Genomic DNA, 23,023 nt, shown 5'->3' on the forward strand with positions numbered 1-23,023 from the left:
TTGGGATCTTGACTCAGTATAATTCTGTTCCCATCCTGCCTCTTCTGAAGCTCTCCAGCTGAGGGAGGGGACCCCACTTCTCTCTTGGGGGGTGTTTGCTAACACCTCTGCATACCTTTGCCCAACAGCACACAGCAGGGCTCTCCTCCCATATCCAGAAGGTAGATGGCGTTTTGTTTCCTCATCATCCCAGCTTCACAGGTGGACAAAGGAAGTCAGGAAGTTGGAATGAGGAGCACAGAGCATGTCCCCAGATGTGAGATAGTCCTAGACTGCAATTCAACTTCTCATCAACAGCTTACCTGGCATTCTCCAAAATGTATGTGATCTTAATATCTTTGCTTCAATTAAAGTTTTCTGAAAGGAGATGCCCTATCCTTACCAATGAGAGCTGTCAACTTCTCTTGTTTCCTGGTTTGGATAAGCTGCCCATTGCGTCAGTTGGCTAACTGAAGCCAAATGTAGCTGCCTGGTTATATTAATATCATTTTTCTTCCTCATACACTTTTTGATTCTCCTAATGTTTTCTTTCCCTCAGTCTGATTGATCCTCTTTTCTGGTTGTTATGGATCTGTAAAATATTTCCCTTTCATCTGTTACTAATACTGAGCAACTACAATATAAGGCAAAACATCCTCTGATTTTTCTGCACTTGCCCAAGATTTTAGATTAATCATTGAAGGGTTGTGTTCCTATGCCACTGAAGAAAAACAGGTCAACCCCTCAGAAATGAGCTTGTGCTCTAAAACTTAAGTGATTTGCATGTAAATTATAATCTGTCCAATATTTAAATCTAGGTGTTTTTAGGGCAGACTTAAACCCTAAAAGCAGAGGTTGGAAAAGTACAGCCTGTAGAGGCTGCTTTTAGACAACCGGCTTGAGCAATGGAAACCTGAGTATGGTAGAAGGGCCCATAGCAACCACCAGACTGAATACAAACAGGCCCATTAGGTGACCTACCTCAAAATATCCATAAGCCCTAGCTGACCAAAGAGTTAGTTACATCCAGGCACAGGTGTCAAAAAAGGAAAAATTCTGGGGCACCTTGGGTAGGTCAGTTGGCTGAGCACCTAACTCTTGATTTCTGCTCAGGTCATGATTCCAAGGGTCCTGGGATCAAGCCCTGTGTTGGGCTCCGTGCTGAGCGTGAAGCCTGCCTAAGATTCTCTCTCTCTCCTTCTCCTTCTGCCCTCTACCTGGCTTGTGCATGCTCTCTCTCTAAAATAAAAAGTTTGTTAAAAAGGAAAATTCCATACATTCCCATATCTCCTCACCTCGCCCCCTTAACTAGAGCCCCCCACCACTGCCCCCTGCCAGACAGTCTCTCCTTTGCTGTCCTGCCCGCTGCTCCCTTGCAGTGTATTCAATAAACTTCCATCTCCTTTGTTCTGCCTTGGGTGAATTCTTTCACATTCTACACCACTGGCCTCCACCCAATTGGGTCGCCCCACATTTGGTGGACCCTGCATTTGTTGGGGAGATTTTGCTGGCCCGAGGCTCTCCCCGGATTCTCCAGGAATTTCTCCAGACTTTCCCTTGGTGGACCAATTGTGGTATTCCCTGGAGAACTGATGTCCTCCAGCCAAGGTTACTCCTTGATGATCTGAAGCCCCAGAGAGAACCAGCTGGACCACCCTTGCCCCAAAGGGTGAGGGATTTCCCCACTTGCCCTCCGAAGGGATCCTTCCCTCCCTCTCTTTCTCTTTTTGTCCCTTCCACGTTCTTAAAAAAATTTTTTTTTTGTTAATGTTTATTCATTTTTGAGAGACAGAGAGACAGAGCATGAGCGGGAAGGGGCAGAGAGAGAGGGAGACACAGAATCTGAAGCAGGATCCAGCCTCTGAGCTGTCAGCACAGAGCCCGATGCAGGGCTTGAACTCAAGAACTGCGAGATCATGACCTGAGCCAAAGTCAGACGCTCAACCAACTGAGCCACCCAGGTGCCTCTGGCCCTTCTGCATTCTTAACCCTACTTGCAGACCAAATGTTTGTAAATAAACATTTATTTTTTTTTGTAAATAATATTTTATTGGAACACAGCCATGCTTGTTGCATATTATCTATGGCTTCTATTGTGTTACAGCAGCAGAGCTGACAGAACCTATATGGCCCTCAAAGCCTGAAATACTTGACAACTGGTCTTTCACTAAAAAAGTCTGCTGACCTCTGACTTAGACATCTCAGGACATGGGGCTGGAACTCATGGACCTTGTGATCATGTCCTGAGCTGAAACCAATAGTTGGACGCTTAACCAACTGAGCCACCCAGGCACCCCCAGAGTTTTCCACTTCTGAATAACTACCCAAGGGTGAGGTGGCCATCTTTAAATCTCTGTGACATACCCAGAGGCTAGGTGAAATGAATTGCCTTAGCTGTGGCCTGGGCCCCAGCCCATGACAGAGGGATCCCAGTACCCAGAAGTTTGTTGAGGCAGTGGTAAATGCGTCTCCTGCTGAGCTGCTGCAGGATTTGAGACAAATTTTTTAGCTTCCATGGGTCTGTGTCTTATGCAGAGAACTGCATGAAATGCTGTGAGCTTCTTAGTAGAAAAGGATTATTCGATACAGGCATGAAACCAGGATAATTCACCCTCAGACTAGTTTTCTCATCTCTGGTGTCTTGTGCAGTCCTCACTCATTGGCTCTTCCAGGAGAATGTGGCTCCTTTGTCTCTAGCACCTGCATTTCAGGGATGCTCCCTGAAGGGGGCAGTAAAGGCCTCTGGTAAACAAAACAGAGCAAAGCAGAGCTAGGAGTGTTCGCTAAAGAAGGCTGTAGAAGAGAGTGGATGGGAGCAAGAGCCCAAGAGGCAGGTTGCCTTGTGGGGCCTGCAGGACCATGGGACCTGGGGTCAAAACTGAACATCTCTGGGGTGCCTGGTTGGCTCAGTCAGTTAAGTGACCAACTCTTGGTTTTGGCTCAGGTCATGATCTCACAGTTTCATGAGTTCAAGCTCCATGTCAGGCTCTGCACTGGCAGCTTGGAGCCTGGTTGGGATTCTCTCTCTCTCCCTCTATTTCTGCCCCTCCCCGACTTGCACTGTCTCTGTCTCTCTCAAAATAAACAAATAAACTTAAAAAACAAACAAATACTGAACATCTCCAAGACTTGGTTATTTCATCTCTGTAATGAAGTAATAGTAATACCTACTTCATAACATATGTTATGCCCCTAGTACAATATGTGGAGTAATACATGGGATTGTTTAATATTATTTATGTCATCATTTAAAAAGCACACTGCAAACAAATAAAGAACAAACAGGAAAATGACTTCCTAGAAAAATGAAAGAAGCATATTACAACACTGTATAGACTTGGGCCCTAATCCTGTTAACAATATGTACACAACCACATAGACAATGGAAGAGATACATGAAGATACTCAGGAGCCATCTTACGATAATGGGGTTATGAGTCATTGACATTTTTTTGGTACCTTCCTGCCATTTTACAATTTTCCACATAATGTGTGGGTTTTATTTTCAGAAAAGAAAAGCCAAAAGGATAACCGTGACTGAATGTTTCAAAGAAGTTCTTAGAGGACAGGGAGCCTGTGGAAGCAGCCCCAGGCCCCAAGTCACCACCTCAGGGTATGCTGTTTGGTGCAGTTACTGGGACAGCTTTGAATATTGTGCAGTGATCTGCCAGAGTAAGAGATTCTACTTTCTCACTCAGTTTCCTTACAGTTCTCTCCATAGGAAAAAAGTAGCTCTTCTAAGCCAGGCACAGCTCTGCTCTGGGTCCCTAGGGCATGGGTCTTCTCAGCCAGACCTGTTGTCTTGCCTTGCAGGACAGACACAGTGACAGATTTGTTATTTGGCTTCTTTCCAGGACTCAGGGGCAAGGATACTGGCCCACCCCTTCTTGCAGTGTTCTGATGAGGCTCCAGAAGCATTTCTGACCCCCCACAGAGGAACTTCTCCATGAATATGACAATCGAAAGAACCAGAGGAGGAAAAAAAAGGGGAACTTGGGTGCTTTTCATGAGGGATTGTAGCAAGCCAAGGGGAAGGGTGGTTGGTGGCATGCATCAGGCAGCCTCCCAAAAAGCAGTGGGGTAACCTTCCTTGGCCTTGTCCTGCTTGACCCCATGGAAGCTGCCCTCTGGGCCACTGTCCCAGCACAGGGAAGTCATCTCTCGGGGGACAGCCTGCAGCCCAGTGTCTGGGCCTTCTTAGCCCAGGCTGAGCTCTAGCAGTCCTTCTTTGGGTTTGAGGATTTAGGGAGTACAGGACACATCAATTTCCTGAGGTGACTGGGCATGTCTGGGTCCTCAACTGTATTGGCCATTATGGTGACCTGCACATAGGAAGTTGCTATCCTGTGTGTCTCTTCACTGGGCCATTCAGATCACACATGCATTTTGTTCTCTCCTGAATGATGCATTTTTATTCGCCCAAACAAAAATAACTTTACTGTTTTTCCAGTTTAAAAAATGATGTTAAAAAAATCCAACTATTCCTGAAGATGTGAAAAAAGCAAGTCACAGAACAATGAGTAGAGTGTGGTTGCATTTTCACTTAAAACATAAGAAAAAAAAAGAATGAATTTGATTATATATGCTTAGAAGAAAATCTAAAGAAAGCATGTCAAACATTAACAGTGGTTGTATCTGAAAAATGGAACTGATGGGGAAAGAGTTTAATTTTTTCTTTTTTTTAAAAAAATTCTTTTTAGAGAGAGAGAGCTCAAGTGGGGGAGAAGGGCAGAGGGAGAGAGAGGATCTCAAGCAGGCTCCACACTCAGTGTGGAGACCAAAATGGGGCTCAATCCAGGACCCTGAGATCATGACCTGAAATCAAGATTTGGATGCTCAACTGACCGAGCCACCCAGGTGCCCCATTTTTTTCTTTATACACTTCTATGTTGTTTGAATTTCTTATAATAAGCCTGTATTACTTTGTAATTTAAATAAGTATATAATGAAAAATGAAAAATAAACATTATCTAAACCCCCTGCCCCCAAAATGTCTCATGCATTTAATAGACATTTACTAATTACCCACTATGTGTCAGTCACTATTCTAGGTATTGGGAATACTTGATAATAAGTAAAAACAGACACTTTCCTACTGTCATAGAGTTTACTGTCTAGTGGGGGAAACAAAAATTAACCAATAAATCACACAAAAAATTGTAAAATGACAACTGTGGTAAGTACTATGAAGAGGAAGTACAGGGTCAGTGGTGCTGCTAACTCGCATAGTATCTGTGTGCTATTTTTTAAAAGGTGTCCCCCTAGATGGAAACAGCCCAGAGTAGGCATAGCTTAGCAAGCAACTATGCCTTTAATGAATTAGAAAAAGGCAGACCTTTTTCCAGGTTGAAATAGCCCTGCTCCATGTGCAAGTCTTTGTGAGCAGAGCACAAATTTCATCTACTACCATCTCAGCTGAGAACCCTTGTTTAGATGAACTACCTGCATGAATGTACACAGCAGCCCACAAAAGGTTCCATGGACACATATAATATAGTGACATTTGAGAAGGTTTCTCTGAGTAACAGACAGAAGAATGAGAACTGAAAGAAGAATGGGAGTTAAACAGGTGAAAGGGAAGAAAGAGACACGTTCTAGGGAGTGGTAGCAGCATGTGCAAAGGCCCTAGGGCAGGATAGGACTATATGATTTTGAGGAACTAAAAGGTCATTGCTGGTGAAAGACTGAAAAAGTGACAGGAGCAGAGTTAACAGTTAAGTCTAGAAATGTAGGTAGGAGATCAGATCACACAGGACCTTGTAGACCATCTTAAGATTGCTATGCAAAAAAAGTCTCTTCCTGATAAGACTTATACAGAAGGAATTAAAATGGCAATACTTTATTTAATTTTTTGTTGGTATTTCATTTATATACAGTGCACTGTATGAGTTTGATGAGTTTTAGTAAATAGCTTGAGTATATAGTTTGATGAATTTTGACCTAGGCATACACTCCTATAATCCATATCCAATTAAGACATAGATAGAACTTCACAATACTTCAGAAAGTTCCCTTATGCCTCTTTCTATTCAAACCTCCCAGAACCCCAGGCAACCACTATTCTGGTTTTTTCACCTTAGAGTAGTTTTGCCTATTCTACAACTTCATATAAATGGAATGATTCAGTTTGTGCTCTCTTGTCTCTGGTTTCTTGTGCTCAGCATGTTTTTGAGATTTACAAAATGGTGTTAACTTTTAAAGAAAAATACTATGTAGATCAGCAGTTCTCAAAGTGTAACAGACATAAGTATCATCTGGATAGTTTGTTAAATCACAGTGGAGTCCCATCCCCAGAGACTCTGATACTTGAGGTTGGGTTGGGGTCTCTCCCTGTGCATTTGTAACAAACTCAAGGTGATGCCCACGCTGCCAATTCAGGAACCACACTTTGAGAACCACTGGTCTAGATGATAAAAGCAGAAATGTCTTATAAATAGTTTCTAGCAATTTATCTATTCATTTCATTCAGTAAACATTTTCTTTATTTAAAAAAAAATTTTTTTTTTAAAGAAAGAGCAGGAGCAGCAGGAGGGACAGAGAGAGGGGACAGAGGATCCGAAGCAGGCCCCATGCTAACAGCAGTGACCCTGGTGGGGGGCTCAAACTCCCTCAGAGCTCAAACTCCCATGGGGCTTCAACTCACACGGGGCTCCAACTCGAAACTTGACATCATAACCTGAGCCGATGTTGGAGGCTCAACCGACTGAGCCACTCAGGCAACCCTCAGTAAACATTTGCTTTAAGCACCTGCTGTGTGCCAGGCCTTTTCTAAGTGCTGGAGAGTCAGAAGTAATTAAAACATCATGCCTCTCCTCTGGTAACTTATAGTCTGGTAAGGGAAGACAGAGGTAAGCCAAATGAGTATTTCTAACTGCCTTAAAAGGTCTGCTCACTAAATGATGGACAAAACATTTTAAAAGAGAAAATATTCCTGTTTTCCAAAGTAGAGAAGCCACAAGAATAAAAGCAAGGCTGTGTAAGGAATGGATCCTGTCCTATACATAGGATTCCTCACTGCCACCCTGAATGAATGCCAAGGTGATCAGTAACATCTACTTTATTGAGTGTTTTCCATGTGTCCAGTACTGTGCAAAGTGCTTTCCATGTAGCTTGACATATACTCCTCTCAATAATTCTATGAAGGTAGGACCATACTGTCTACATTTTATGGCTCAGAGAGATTAAGGGACTAGAAAAGGCCACTCAAGTGGTAAGTGAAAGAATCAGAATTCAAACCCAGATCTGGTTGACCCAAGGGCTGGTCCTTTTAATCACTAACTCTTGCAGATTTCTAGAAGAGAGCAACCTTCTTAAATCATTTTAGTGCTAACAATACTAACAAGTCCTATAGTAGAAATATTCAACACAGAATATAGTACTATGATAGGAAAGGTAGGGCAGTAACTAATTTTAACTGGATGGAAATATGAGATGCCTTCATGAAGAGGTGGGAATTAGCCTGGAAAACAAAATTTTGTCAGTGTTTCCCTAATAAAGCCTGAGAGGCAGAAATAATCCAGTGGATGCAAATGCTGTGTTCCAAACACTAGAAAGTACACTCTCCTGTGGATAAGGGGAAATTTATTGGAATCAATTATTGCCTGCATGAAATTTCCCTTATGATTGTACAGTGCTTTTGCTTACTACATACTACCTTATGATTGCTACTTCAACTTTCTGGTTTTCTTGATAACAGGAAGAAAGTGCCCTGAAGAGTGGACATTTGTATTTTAGTCACTAGAGAGGAATATTCCACAGCATCACTTTCATACTTGGGTATACGGTTTATAAATAGGCATCCTGTTCATTTGGAAGTGGCCAGATAGTGAAAAGCCTTATGCCATTGGTCTGTAAATAATGAGTGGCCAAAGAGTTTTTCTCTTTGGCAGACATCAGGGAGTAAGACTGGAGGCTGGGAGGTAAGCTCCAAGGCTATTGCAACACTGCAGACCGGAACTAAGGCAGTGCCGATGAAGATCGATGGAAAGTAAGCAGTTGTTTCTGGAGATATTTAAGAAATATAACTGACAGGACTCAGTAATTCATGGAATGTGAGGGGTGGAGAGAGAGGCATAGCATGACTCAGGTTTATAGTCTGGCTGACTTCCTGGATGGTGGTATCTCTAAGATAGGGGGCTTAGGAGGAGAAGCAGGCAGAGTTTTTAGCTTTTAGCATTGAGCAGATAGACACGTAATTTTATTTTTCCACCAATCCAAATATAGTCTTTAAGGGCAAATGCAAATGACAGTGGTCTATTATTAATCTAAGGGAAGAGTTAGCTTAAAAAATGGAGATAATTCCAATGTCTTGTTCTTTCAGAAGAGTTATGTGTGTTAAATAAGACAATATGTGTGGAAGAGCTTGAAACATTGCATTACATTATTTATCATTGTTAAATGATAAATTAATTTTGATTTTTGAAATAAAAGATTGCTCTTGCTTTAAAAATTGCCAACCTTGGGGCGCCTGGGTGGCGCAGTCGGTTAAGCATCCGACTTCAGCCAGGTCACGATCTCGTGGTCCGGGGGTTCGGGCCCCGCGTCAGGCTCTGGGCTGATGGCTCAGAGCCTGGAGCCTGTTTCCGATTCTGTGTCTCCCTCTCTCTCTGCCCCTCCCCCGTTCATGCTCTGTCTCTCTCTGTCCCCCAAAAAATAAATAAACGTTGAAAAAAAGAAAAATTTAAAAAATCGCCAACCTTGATTTTAAAAATAATATTATTTTACATGCAATTTTCCCCTTATACAATTAAAAAAAATAACATTTTTAGGGAGAGAGTGTGTGTGTGCAAGCAGGGCAGAGGGGTAGAGGGAGAGAGACAGAATCTTAACCAAGCTCCATGCTCAGCGCGGAGCCCGATGTGGGACAGGATCCCATGGCCCTGGGATCAAGACCTGGGCTGAAATCAAGAATGGGATGCTCAACCGACTGAGCCAGCCAGGTGCCCCTCCACTTACACAATTAAAAAAAAAAGTACAAAGAGAAAGATAATTGTGATTCTGAGTGACTATCTTCTGAGACTTCCAGTGCCCTTTTCAAATGTAAATCAAAACCAGCAGCATCCCTATGTGAACACGCTAAGACAAAGAGAATCTAGAAAGTTGAACTAATGATTAACACTCATCAAAGGCTTGCTATATACAAGGCACATCGCAGGATTTATTTCACTTAATCTTCATAACACCCTCGATCCTCTATTTTACAGTTGAGGAAGATGAGATGGAGAAATTAAGTTACTAGCTCAACACAGAGGTGGCAAGTGGTGGAGTTAAGTTTGAATGTACACAGCGCAGCTGTGGGAACGGAGTTCTTCAACTCTGTACCATATGGCCTCCCACTGTGTCGTCAACATATTTATCTCTAGGTGGATGGACCTGAGTGTATCCTTTCTTTCTTTCTCTCTGCTTCTCTGTATTTATAGTAATAAGCATATATTACTTTGAGGTTAAGAAAAAAGGTTATTTTAATTTAAAAAGCAATCAGATAAATGAATTTATTTTAAATAGCCCAATTCTCATTCATTCCCTGAAAGAACACCTCTGTATCTAATTTTCATTTTAAGCATTAAGTGCACTGCTGTTTGAAGACCAAGTTTTGTCTGGTGCATGATATAGTGTGTGCTTAATTCCCTGAAAAATAGACTACAATTACTGCCAGGTTAATTAACTGTCATTATCTCAGTGTCTGGAATATTACAGATAAATGTGCAATTCTGAAATAAAACTTTAGCTGTCAAAGCCAGAGAAAGAGGAGTGTTTTTTTTAAACATTTGTGACCTTTAAATTGTCTGAAAAATTGTTAATCAAGCTTAAGAAATTCACTACTATCTACAACAGTCCTGAGATCTGATGTTTAAAAGAAATGTGAGGTTAGCCTCTCAGAAGTGCAAAACTGTATGTCTAATTTTCTTTGTGAGTATTTGGCTTTCCTTTTCCCCTTGTTCGTATTGGTTTGTTATTGTATGATGTCTCAGGAGCATTAGTTTGTTGAATCAGATAGTACTGTTTTTGTTGGCATAAGGCAACACCAGGGACGTTTTTCTGTTGAAAGGATAATTAGATAGATTAAATTACATAGACTTCGCAAAACAACATGAGGCATTTAAAGGGAAACAAACAAAACAAAACAAAACAAAAAACAACCTCTAAAACAGGTTACACTTGGATTCACTGAACTTGACACGAATCCACCATTGGTCCATATAACCATGGCAAGAAAAGAAACACACTTAATGCAAATACACTTTATACAAAATTACTTGCTGCTTTTTGGTTTGAAGATATGTATGTATTTAAAAATGTGTCTGAGAAAAATGGGCCTAATCTTAAACCTTGATTGGGTTTAAGGTACACGGCAGTTTTTTCCAAATGAACATGAGTAAAAAAATAAATGTACTTTAAAAAAGGGAATAGGAACTAAATTAGAAATTGTACACTCTGAATTTACTCCAACTTGGGTTCTTTATTTTATCTCTTTGATAGAACAAAAGATGACTTCTGGTTCTTAGAACAAAGACTGACAGAGCTAAGTTCAAGCATTTGGAAGGCTTGGAGTGATACCTGTGAGAAGAGATTTTGATGAGTTAAGTGTAAATGAATCCAAAACATAGGGATTATGTGCACACGAACTCAAGTGTACAGAGGAAAAATGCTTGTTAAAATGCTTAGGGACATTCTAAATCTCAAATACTTGAAATACTTAAGATTTGTGGTGTGCATTCATGAAACCATGGCTATCCATCTTCAGGGTAAATGTGATAATCTGGTAAATGTGACAATGTGGATAACTTTGTTTTTCCATTTCACATTTTCTAAATTTTATGCCCAAGAATAAGGATGCTGTTTGTATTAGTCAAAGTGCTCTAGAGAAATGAAACCAATATGATGTGTGTATAGAGAGAGAGACAGAAAGAGACAGAGAGGGAGAGATTTATTTTAAGGAATTGTTTCACTCAGTTATAGAGACTGGAAAGTTCAAAGTCTGCAATTCAAGTTCAAAGTCTGCAATTCAAGTTCAAAGGCCATCTTTAGCAGAATTCCTTCTCACTTGGGGGGGGGGATTTTTTGTTCTATTCAGGCTGTCAAGTGATTAGTTGAGGCCCACCCACATTACAGGAGGGCAATCTCCTCTACTCAAAGTCCGCCGATTTAAATATTAATGTCATCCAAAACACCCTTACACAAGCATCCAGAGTGTTGTTTGACCATATATGTAAGCACAGTGGCTCAGCCAGATTGATACATAAAATTAATCATTACAGATGCCTAGTTGGATGATACTTTTTTTTAACTTTATTTATTTATTTTGAGAGAGAGAGAGAGAGAGAGCATGAACAGGGGTGGGGCAGAGAGGGAGATAGATAATCCTAAAAAGGCAGTGCTGTCAGTGCAGAGCCTGATCCCAGGAGCTGTGAGATCATGAGCTGAGCCAAAATCAAGAGTCTGACACTTACCCAACAGCCACCCAGGTGCTCTGTGATATTGTCTTCTTGTTAAAGCAGTGCCATTTCAGATGAATGAATAGAATCCACTAATAAACTTTTAGAACCAGAAAGGCCATTGGAGACCTTCTAATGGTATTTCTCAATGGGGACATTATTGGCATTGGGGGCAGAGTAATTTTCATATATGGGGGTTATCCTGAGCATTGAAAAGCATTTAGCACCCCTGACCCTAATCTCTGATTGCAAATAGCTCTCTCAATCATTGTGCCAACCGCAAAACCATCCCAAAGGTTTCCAAACACTCTAAGGTGGGTGTAACACTCTTCATTAAGAATTACCCTCTACCCTCTTTTAAAGTAGGTAATAGATTTGACAAGGTTGCTTTTTGCTATATCTTATATATAGACTATTACTTTCTCTTTTTTTCTGATTTGATGGAGTAATTTATCATGCCAGATTATTTTGCAGTAAATAATGTGTGAATCTATAATTATACTACCTAAAATAAGGTTTAAAATGTAAACTCTGATTAGTATAACAAGTTAAACTGTACAAAATTGGGTAAGGATTTCAGTCATAAAACTACCAGGGGTTTGGTTAACACACTTCTATGTTTTTGATATTAAACTAAAAGCATGGATACATTACTCCCTATTTTGAAAAACTTTTGGAAAGATTGCTTAGTTGGAGAAGCATTAATTCAAAACTTGTATGCATGAACATATTGAATGTCCCTGTCCATTCGGGAAAGGAGCATTTCTGGGGTGACAATTAGCTTGATTTTGGTTAACTAAACATCACACTTTAGATAGGAACTTAGATGTTACTTGCTACAGGAAGTGGTCACCAAGCGAACGTACTTCATTGGCATCCCATATTCTCCTGCTCACAGAAGTCATCCTCATAACGTACAGTTGGTCCTATCATCTCCCTAACTATACTGTAGGCTCTGTGAGGTCATTAACCTTGTAAAGATTGTTTACCTACCTTAGGACTCTTAATATTGAGTCAAATGGCTGGCACAGAGGAGAAGCTCAATAAATATGTGCTAGGTGAATTAGGAGAGGGCAGCATACGGAAAATAAACTTTTATCTCTATTGAAGATTATGCACATCATTTTCAATTGTGAAGCCTAGGGAACAGTAATATTTTATCATCTGTGTGTTCCATCACTTCTTAACATTGCACCTGGCCTGACTAGTTTCTCTCATGCTTTATTGAGGTATAATTCATACACAATAAACTGCACTCATTTAAGTATACAGTTTAGGGGCGCATGGATGGCTCAGCTGGTTGAGCATCCAACTTTTGATTTTGGCTCAGATCAGGATCTTGCAGTTCATAGGTTCGAGCCCTGTGTTGGGCTCGGTGCTGACAGTGAGGATCCTGCTTGGGATTCTCTCTCTCACTTTCTCTCTCTGCCCCTCCCCGGCTCATGTTCTCTCTCTCTCTCTCTCTCTCTCTCTCTCTCTCTCAAAATAAATAAATACCATTAAAAATATATAAAAAAATACAGTTCAATGAGTTTTGATGCCATGTAACCCCTGCCACCAAGATACAGAACATTTCCATCATCCTAAAAGTTCCCTAGTGCCCCTCTGCAAGCATCTTCTCCTCTCTCTTCCAACCCAGGAAAACACTGATTTGTTTCCTGCCAATATGGATTAGTTGGCATTTTCTAGAATGTTATATAAATGGAATCACACAGTATGCACTCTTGGACATATATATATCCTTCTTGAGATTCATCCATGTTTTTGTCTCCATATGTTCTTTACTCTTTTTTATTTCTGAGCATGTATTTTATTGAATGAATGTGTAATAATTTGTTTACCTATTTCCTGTTGATGGACAGGTGGATTATTTGTTTGGGGACTACTATGAATAAAGCTGCTATGAACATTCATGGACAAGACTGTAATGACATATTTTTAAATTTCTTATGGGTAAATTGCATACGAGTGGAATTCTGGATTATATGGCAAGTATATGTCTAACTTTGTAAGAAACTATGAAACTATTTTCTTTTCTTTTTTTTAAATTTCCTTTAATGTTTAGTTTTGAGAGACACAGAGACAAAGCATGCGCAGGGGAGGAGCAGAGAGAGAGGGAGACACAGAATCTGAAGCAGGCTCCAGGCTCTGAGCTGTCAGCACAGAGCCAGATTCAGGGCTCGAACTCACGGATCGTGAGATCACAACCTGAGCTGAAGTCAGATGCATAACTGACTGAGGCACCCAGGCACCCCTAAAACCATTTCCAAAGTGGTTGTATCCTATTTTTATCATCACCATCCATGTATGAGAGTTCTATTTGCTTTACATCCTTTCCAGAACTTGGTATTGTCAGTCTTTTTAATTTGAGCCATTTTGGTGGGTATGTAGTGGTATCTTACTATGGTGTTAATGTGCATTTTCCTGAAGACTAATGATGTTGAACACTTTACTGATCCATAGATCTTCTCTGATGAAGAGTCTGTCCAAATCTTCAGTCCATTTTTTTAAAAACTTGTTTGCCTTTTTTTCAGTGAGTTGCAATGAAAGTTCTTCTATATATTCTAGATACAAGAGTTCCTTACATATTCTAGATACAAATTCTTTGGTTACTAAACATAAAATGTTTTCTCTGGTCTATGTCTTTTCACTTTCTTTAAAAAAACATTTTTTTTAATGTTTATTTGTTTTTGAGACAGAGAGAGACAGAACGTGAACGGGGAAGGGTCAGAGAGAGAGGGAGACACAGAATCTGAAGCAGGCTCCAGGCTCCGAGCTGTCAGTTAGCACAGCACCCGATGTGGGGCTCGAACTTACAAACTGTGAGATCATGACCTGAACCGAAGTCAGACGCTTAACTGACTGAGCCACCCAGGCGCCCCAACAAATAACAAATTTTAGTGTTAAGATTCTGACTAAGGTCTGACTACAGAGTCTGTGCTCCTAACCAATATGCGGTTTTATTCCAAACAGTGCCTACTCTCTGGGTACTACTGAACTCTGGGATACTACTGAAGGCCATCAATAGTCTTATTTGCACATGGCCAACTAGCATACAGGAAGAGATGATGAAGACTTTAGCATTGCTTGTGAGGCCCCAGGGATATCATAATTAAAAAAAAAAAACCCTCGGGGTGCCTGGGTGGCTCTGTGGGCTGAGCGTCTGACTTCAGCTCAGGTCATGATCTCGCAGTTTGTGAGTTCGAGCCCCGCGTCGGGCTCTGTGCTGACAGCTTGGAGCCTGGAGCCTGCTTCAGATTCTGTGTCTCCCTCTCTCTCTGCCTTTTCCTGCTCGCACTCTCTCTGTCTCAAAAATAAATAAACATTAAAAATAAAAAACCCTCAAACATAAAAAGATGTAGTAAGACTCCCTGCAGTTCCTGGTGAGTGTGCCCCAGATGGGGATGGGAAGTGAAGCTTTTCTTTGCCTCTTGATACAAGTTCTGTGAGTAAAGATTTGAGTGGGCACAGTTGGTGTCACTAAAATAGTCTTCTGTTTCAGACCTTGGGGAATTTGGTAAAACTTCTTTGTCAAAAAAACCTACAAAATAGGAAGAGCTAGACTACTTTTTGGTCTTTCTTTTCAAAAATATAATTTGTTTTGAATAATGAAAGTAACACATGTACATTTCGTATAATTTGGAAAATACAAGAAAACCACAAAGAAGAAAACTCTTCTATAATCCTACCACCCAGAGGTAACCACTATTAACATTTGAGTCTTCCTATTCTTCTAGTCTCTTCCTGTGAACTCACAACATGAATAGACACATATTCGGAAAATGTAATGGTACCATGGTATGGTTTTGTAAGCAATTTTTGCAACAGCATATGGTGAATATTTTCCTTTGTTTCCTAAGACATCATTTTAATGGCTCCGTAGCACTACATCAGGAAGGATACCCAGAATTTAATTAACCACATCTCAGTTGTGTGGCATTTAAATTGTTTCTGATTTTTTTCATACTTATGCACATATATGTTGATAGCAATCTGTGATTGTTTCCTGAAGCGGGAGGTAAGCTAAATCATTCATGCAAAGTTACGTTTCACTCTGGTAAAGTTGTACAAGTTAACACACAGCGGAGTTGGTTTACTGTTTGATGACTAAAAGATTTGTAATCCCTTAGCGGCCAGATTCCTGAAACACTGCCAGAATTGCAGAGAAGAGCAGGCACTCCAAGCAACAATGAGAAATACCAACCAAGCTTTTCGACTTTCCTACCAGAATGCTAACGTTGCCATATGCCGCCTGTTTATTGGCGTATACCTCAAAGTCCACGGATCAACAACATAAAATACATATACTTTAAGTTCTCGACAGAGATGTTAGCCTTAGCCCAGCTACTTAGCTGTGCCATACCCCCACCCCAGGAAGGATTATTTGTGGGCAGAATCCATTTCTCATTCATCTTGATATCCATGGTGATTTCACACTCAGTAAATGTTTTCTGAATGAATGAAATCACTATCTCTGTTTACTACCATAATTTAATTGACTTATTTAGAGGCATTAAAGAAGGTAAGCTCCTGGAGTTGTTATCATATAGCTTGAGACTTCACCTTTGGTGAGAAGAGAAATGGAGCAACTAAAACCATTTTGACAGGTTGGAGCTTCTGGGCAGAGATCTCTTGCACAGGCTCATCAATGCACCAAAGTAAAGAGATCTTGAAATAATCATGTTCAAACCTGCATCTGGAATCTATCCAAATGCAACACACTTGTATGACTTGGTTTTATATACACCTATCAAAAAATTTTTTTAAAATCCCTATTCATATCAGCAGGAGAAACATACTCTTTCAACAAGCTTTGTGTTGAAACCTGGTGACCAAGTTCTATTCTTACGGATCAAATATCAGTAAAAGTTTTCACTATCACAAGATGGATCACAGTAAAAAGTTTTCTAAGCTTTTGCAGACCCATAATAATAATATTTTGACAATATCTATTATAAGGAATGTTTTGCCGATTTCTACTTATCTCTAACATTCATTCATGTCACACTCCTGAAAACCACATGAAATATCTCTCACAGCTAGTACATTTGCATACAATAAAGAACATTATGTGGGCTTGAGCAAGGACTTAAGAAACTTTGTAGTTCTCTCTAATGATTACAGTACAGAAAAGATACTATTTAGCTTCTGATGCCTTTAGTATGAAAGTCCTAAATACACGTACCCTTATGCAAACAAAGAGTTAATGTCTCTTTGCCTGTGAATGCTAAAGGACAGGTCTGTGGTTTTAGGGAAGTTTTAATAAGGACTGGAGTTTTAAGGTAATGTGTTTTTTTAAAACCTCTCTGAACCTTAGTTTCCTACTGTGTAAAAAGCATGGGAAGAGGGAGAGTTGTGGGAGGCCTGATTGTGCTAGTATAACTTCTTTCCTTCTTCCGCGTTCCTGGCTTGCTAGTCTGCGAATCATAAGAAATTTGGAGCCAGCATGGTGGAACCAAGCTCTGTGGAACTGGGGGAAGACTTGCGTTAAAGTCCTAGCTCTGCTATTTAAAAACTGTGAAATCTTGGGTTAGTCACCTAAATGAGCTTAAGTTACCTATAATGTGGAACTCTGATTAGATCTGCCTAAAATAGCTTGAGTTTCAAATAAGGTAAAAGTTCTTGATTCCTTGTTGTGCCAGCTTATTTAATTTTTGACCATTCATGAAAGGCCTTTACTTCTTTGCTTGGTTCCTTTTCCTCCACCTGTAGCCTCCTTTGCCTCCCCTTATTGGCTCCTTTTCTCAGGGTTCTGCCATGTCTTTTGTTGTATTAATGAATATGTAACTCTCAGGTGACCCATTCTATTCTGACAGCTTCAAGTGTTAAATATATGTTGTTCAACTGTTCAACTGTTAACTATATGTCTGCTATTGGTGTGTTGTTGAGCTTTAGACCTACATATTGTACTACCTGGACATAATCACCTGTATGCCCAGAAGGTCAAGGTCAAATGTTCAAAACTCAACTATTATCTTTCTCCTTATGATTGCTCCTTCCTGAGTCTTGGTGATTAATAGCGCTATCCACCAAGTGGACCTACCCAGAAGCCAGGTGTTCATCTTAGATTTTGCCCATTCAATCATACCCCTGTCCAATCAGTTCAAGGTACTGTAGATTTTACTCCTGTAATAGCTCTCAGAAATTACTTCCTGGATTACTTGAATTGTCTCCCTTCTTCTCTTTCTACTTCTTTTCTGGTTCCCTCCAATCTATTCTCATTGTTGTTGCAGTAAGTTTTCTAAAACATAAGTAGAGTATGTCATCATTCTGCTTGAAACCAGTCAGTTGTTCTGGCTATCTTTGCAGGGAAGATCAAATTCCTTAGGTTATCCCATGGGGCCTTAATGATCTCACTAATTTTGAATTCAATCTCATCGCTAGTCATCCTGCCATATTTACCTTCTTTCCAGACACAGATTCTTCTATACGTATGCACTAGTTCATTTCCAAGTGGCTGTTCTTAGGTTCACTTGTTCCCAAGCCCAACAGGACTAAGAGGTGTTTAGGCTTGCAGGCCTAGGATGTAGTTGACCAAATAGATTCTTTGAAATTTTCAAACCAGACAGATTTATTGTTTTAAGTGAATTTTTTGTTTGTTTGTTTGTTTTGTTTTGTTTTTCATTCTCAAGTTAGTTAACATACAATGTAGTCTCGGCTTCAGGAGTAGAACCCCCATGATTCATCTCTTACACATCTTACACTCATCCCAAAAAGTGCTCTTCTTAATGTCAGTCACCCATTTTAACCCACCACCCTCATGTGTCCCCCCATCAACCTTTAGTTTGGTCTCTATATTTAAGCGTCTCTTATGGTTTGCCTCTCTCTGTGTTTTTATCTCAGTCTTCTTGTTTATAATAGCAGAAGACTACAATATAAACCCATCAATGGAGTATTGATTATATAAGTTACACTGTATCTTTATATGTAGCTTTTAAAATGAATAAAGTGGGGTGCCTGGGTGGCGCAGTCGGTTAAGCGTCCGACTTCAGCCAGGTCACGATCTCGCGGTCCGTGAGTTCGAGCCCCGCGTCAGGCTCTGGGCTGATGGCTCGGAGCCTGGAGCCTGTTTCCGATTCTGTGTCTCCCTCTCTCTCTGCCCCTCCCCCGTTCATGCTCTGTCTCTCTCTGTCTCAAAAATAAATAAACGTTAAAAAAAAAAATTTAAAATGAATAAAGTGTATCTACATGAATTAATATAGAACAATCTCCAAAATACATTAAATAATTACATAGGAAAAAAGTTGCAGAAATAAGTGTATAATATGCATTTAGTTGTATGAAAAGAAATATAGGAAACTCTTTTTTTTTTAACTTCAAAAAAAATTTTTAAGTAAACTTTATCCCCAACGTGGGGCTCAAGCTTACAACTCCAAGGTCAAGAGTTGCATGCTCTACTGTCTGACACAGCCAGGTGCCCCCATAAGAAATTCTTTTTTTTTTTTAATGAACTTGTTTTATTTTTCATTTTTTTTTAAATTTACATCCAAGTTAGTTAGCATATAGTGCAACAATGATTTCAGGAATAGATTCCTTAGTGCTTCTTACCCATTTGGCCCATACCCCCTCCCACAACCCCTCCAGTAACCCTCAGTTTGTTCTCCATATTTATGAGTCTCTTCTGTTTTGTACCCCTCCCTGTTTTTATATTATTTTTGCTTCCTTTCCCTTATGTTCATCTGTTTTGTCTCTTAAAGTCCTCATATGAGGGAAGTCATAATTTTTGTCTTTCTCTAACTAATTTCACTTACCATAATACCTTCCAGTTCCATCCATGTAGGTGCAAATGGCAAGATTTCATTCTTTTTGATTGCCAAGTAATACTCCATTGTATATATGTACCACATCTTCTTTATCCATTCATCTGTCAATGGACATTTGGGCTCTTTCCATACTTTGGCTATTGTTGATAGTGCTGCTATAAACATGGGGGTGCACATGTCCCTTTGAAACAGCACACCTGTATCCCATGTATAAATGCCTAGTAGTGCAATTGCTGGGTCATAGGGTAGTTCTATTTCTAGTTTTTTGAGGAACCTCCATACTGTTTTCCAGAGTGGCTGCACCAGCTTGCATTCCCACCCCATAAGAAATTCTTAAGGGGCACCTGGGTGGCTCAGTTGCTTAAGCATCCGACTCTTAATTTCAGCTCCGGTCATGATCTCACAGTTCGTGGGCTCGAGCCCTGCATTGGGCTCTGTGCTGACATTGCAGAGCTTGCTTGGAATTCTCTCCCTTCCTTTCTGTCTGCCCCTCACCTGCTCATGCTCTGTCTCTCTCTCTCTCAAAATAAATAAATAAACATGAAAAAAAAATTTAAAAACATGTTTGAAGTGGTTAAGAATGAAATTAGATGGACTGGGCAAACATTAAAAAAAAAAGAAATCATTAATAGCAGTTACTTCTAGGCAGAAGAACTAGGGGTCTAGGGAGGAAGGAAGACTTGTTTGCTACTGTATATCTTTTTACACTACTTGAATTTTTAAACATTTACAACTATTGCTTAAAAAAACAATTAGTTTGTTTTTAAAATCACAAATCAGACATGCTCTTTTCTCCTATCGTATGTGCAGTCTATCGACTCTCTCTTCTACCATTTTGAACATATGTTGAGGCAGGTGGTCCCCCTCCTTGAGGATGGCCAAGTGTAGAAAACTCCTTGGCAGCTCTAACATCCTTAATGGAATTTCACTGTGACTGTGTCCGAAGTTTCAGGAGCAGCAATTTTACCATGTCCAGCAGAGTTCCTGAACAAATGCTTGCGTTTGTCCAGAATTAACTTTTTTTTTTTAAATGTTTATTGATTTTTGAGAGAAAGAGAGAGTGAGAGAGAGAGAGAGCAAGTGGGGAGAGGGGCAGAGGGAGAGGGAGACACAGAATCCAAAGCAGGCTCCAGCCTCCAGTCTGTCAGCACAGAGCCCAATGTGGGGCTCCATCTCGGGAACTGTGAGATCATGACCTGAGCCAAAATGAAAAGTCAGGAGCTTAACCTTTGAGCCACCCAGGTGCCCCTAGAAATTACTTTATTTAGACATCTGACATTGATTTCCCTCCCCTACCTGCACTTTTTTAAAATTATTATTATTATTTTTTTAACGTTTATTTATTTTTGAGAGACAGAGTGAGAGCAGGGTTGGGGCAGGGAAGAGATGGGGACCCAGAATCCAAAGCAGACTCCAGGGTCTGAGCTGTCAGCACAGAGCCTGACATGGTGCTCGAACTCACCAACTGTGAGATTATGACCTGAGCTGAAGCCAGATGCTTAACTGACCAGGCCACCCAGGCACCTCTCCAGCTGCACATTCTTAAAGCCTTTCATTTTGACAATTACTCTTCATCTTGTTCATTATTTTTGATGGCATAGGTACATGGACATGATTGAATGATTGGATCTTTGTTCTTCAGAATTGTTACTATCACTGAAACAATTTATCCCTTAAGTATACACATTTATTATTTTTAATTGTTTACTACATCTACTGTTGTTTCTATACTAACTCCATGTCTCTTCCTACCACTTCCTACCAACACTATTAATAGTCTAGTTGCATCTATTCCTTCTTCTGAAAAACGTTTGTAATTTTTGTAAAACATTGAAAATTAAAGCAAACACACCAAACATACAAATATCAAAGGTCACAAAGTGATGGTCAGCAGACTGAAGTTAGCCTGCATACATTTTTTGCTTGGTCTGCACACAATTTTAAAAACTTGAATTAGTTGTCCACAATTCAAAATTGAACAACAATTCAAAATTGAAGGAGGTATATAGTTTGCCTTGAGAGAGCAATGGCATCACTGAGGCTACATTCTGGCAGGGTAAAATCCGCTAGCTCCTGGGGCCACTCTTCCCCATAGCTGGACACAGTTCACCTCACACCTCACGCTCCAGTTCACCTCAGGCCCCACCCTGCCAGCTGTACTCATGGTAGGTATTTGAGTTTGCAAGTTAAGGAATTAATTCAATGGATTAAAGAATAGCCCAGTGGAATAATTAAATGGATTAAGGAATAACCCAATGATCACGTGACTAGGACTGACATGACCTCACTTGACCACTAACTCCTTCTGGCATGTCTGAAAGAGTTGATGCACCTTTTCTTGGAAGCTGAGCTTTGTTTTTTTGTCTGTTTGTTTGTTTGTTTAATTTTTTTAAGGTTTACTTATTTTTGAGAGATAGACAAAGCACAAGCAGGGCAGGGGCAGAGAGAGAGGGAGACACAGAATCTGAAGCAGGTTCCAGGCTCTGAGCTGTCAGCATAGAGCCTGATGTGGGGCTTGAACTCACAAACTGTGAGATCATGACCTGAGCCAAAGCCGGACACTTAACCAACTGAGCCACCCAGGTGCCCCAAGCTTTGTATTTTTGAATGTTTGTAAGTTGAAAGTATTTGAGTAAAGACCTATAGTGAATTACTAGTAGTTTACTGATTAGGCCGTGATCTTTTTCATATATGTTTCCTTTTGCTTAAAATACTTTCTTCTTCCAAATTCATCCTTTTCAAAATTTAGCTTCCCAGGAAACCTTCCCTGATTCCCTAATCTGATTTGGTTGCCCTTTTCCCCACACATCTATAGAATGCTGTTTCATCTTAGTATCTAATTATAGATTTTGTTCTAAAATTTGTTCTATCATCTTTTGTTCTAACAAGATTGGGAACTTCTTGAGGGCAGGTTACGTGTTGAGTTTTGTGTATATCCAATAGACCTCTTTTCACTTGATCATAGAGGTCTCCTATAAACCTAGTATCAGGAATATAGAAAGCTTTCAACAAATACTCAAGGGAATGAATGAATCTCTCAATCAACAGATTATACATGATTTGCTTTCTGTTACCCTATCGGCAACAATTTTGAGCAGCCATATATAGATTGACAGGGTCTATATATTGAGCAGCCATATATAGATTGACAGGGTCTCATTTATTACCTTAAATTATCAACTTATAGTTTGTGCTGGAAAGTGGTTTTTTTTTTGATATGTTAAGTGTTGGAGAATAGGAGAAACAAAGAAAGTTCAGATCTAAATTCACAGGTCTTATGTGGGGCTCAAGGTTGTTAAAAGGCACTCACTTCTCTCTTCCCAGAAAACAGTGTCAGAATATTTAATTTAGCCACCCATTCTCATGAGTGTCTGTAACATCTGATTATCAAATAAATGACTCTGAGTAAGATGCTATTTTATTACATAAAATGGGGAGTGCTATAATTACTGAGTGGAGACATATGATGTCACTAATTTCTACAGAAGAAATTAGTGGAAAATAAATTGTGATGAAATGCAAGTGTAACCTAATGACTTATTATCCTTTGAAACCTCAGTACATTGTTGGCATCTTCATTACAATTAACTTATTGACTGTATATACCCTTACATTTACATCCTTAAATTCATTCCCACCCTGCGGTATCACAGAAACATATTTGGTTTTGTTCCTGGTTCTGGCACAGAACTCCTAAAATCCTTGGAATTTCCTGGGATAAGGGTGATAGGAGCCTCTTTCAAGGAGGCCAATCTTGGCGAGCCTTTAGATAGCTTTAGCAAGGGGGCTGGAGGCCAGAAAGATCAAGCCTAGATTAGAAGCTTGGAAATTTCAGCCCCACCTCCT

At 40.0% G+C, this 23,023-nt stretch overlaps 1 protein-coding gene across 1 annotated transcript in view; it reads left to right on the top strand.

The window, feature by feature from the left end:
• LOC125146454 (uncharacterized) overlaps nucleotides 1-23,023 on the top strand; it is a 108,168-nt gene that overhangs the window by 4,422 nt on the left and 80,723 nt on the right. The window contains 1 exon segment of the mRNA XM_047823198.1: nucleotides 7,869-7,966. Within this exon segment, the coding sequence (XP_047679154.1) occupies nucleotides 7,869-7,966 (98 nt within the window).

This window comes from Prionailurus viverrinus, chromosome D1, assembly GCF_022837055.1.
Source record: "Prionailurus viverrinus isolate Anna chromosome D1, UM_Priviv_1.0, whole genome shotgun sequence".
In the NCBI taxonomy this organism is placed as follows: domain Eukaryota; kingdom Metazoa; phylum Chordata; class Mammalia; order Carnivora; family Felidae; genus Prionailurus; species Prionailurus viverrinus.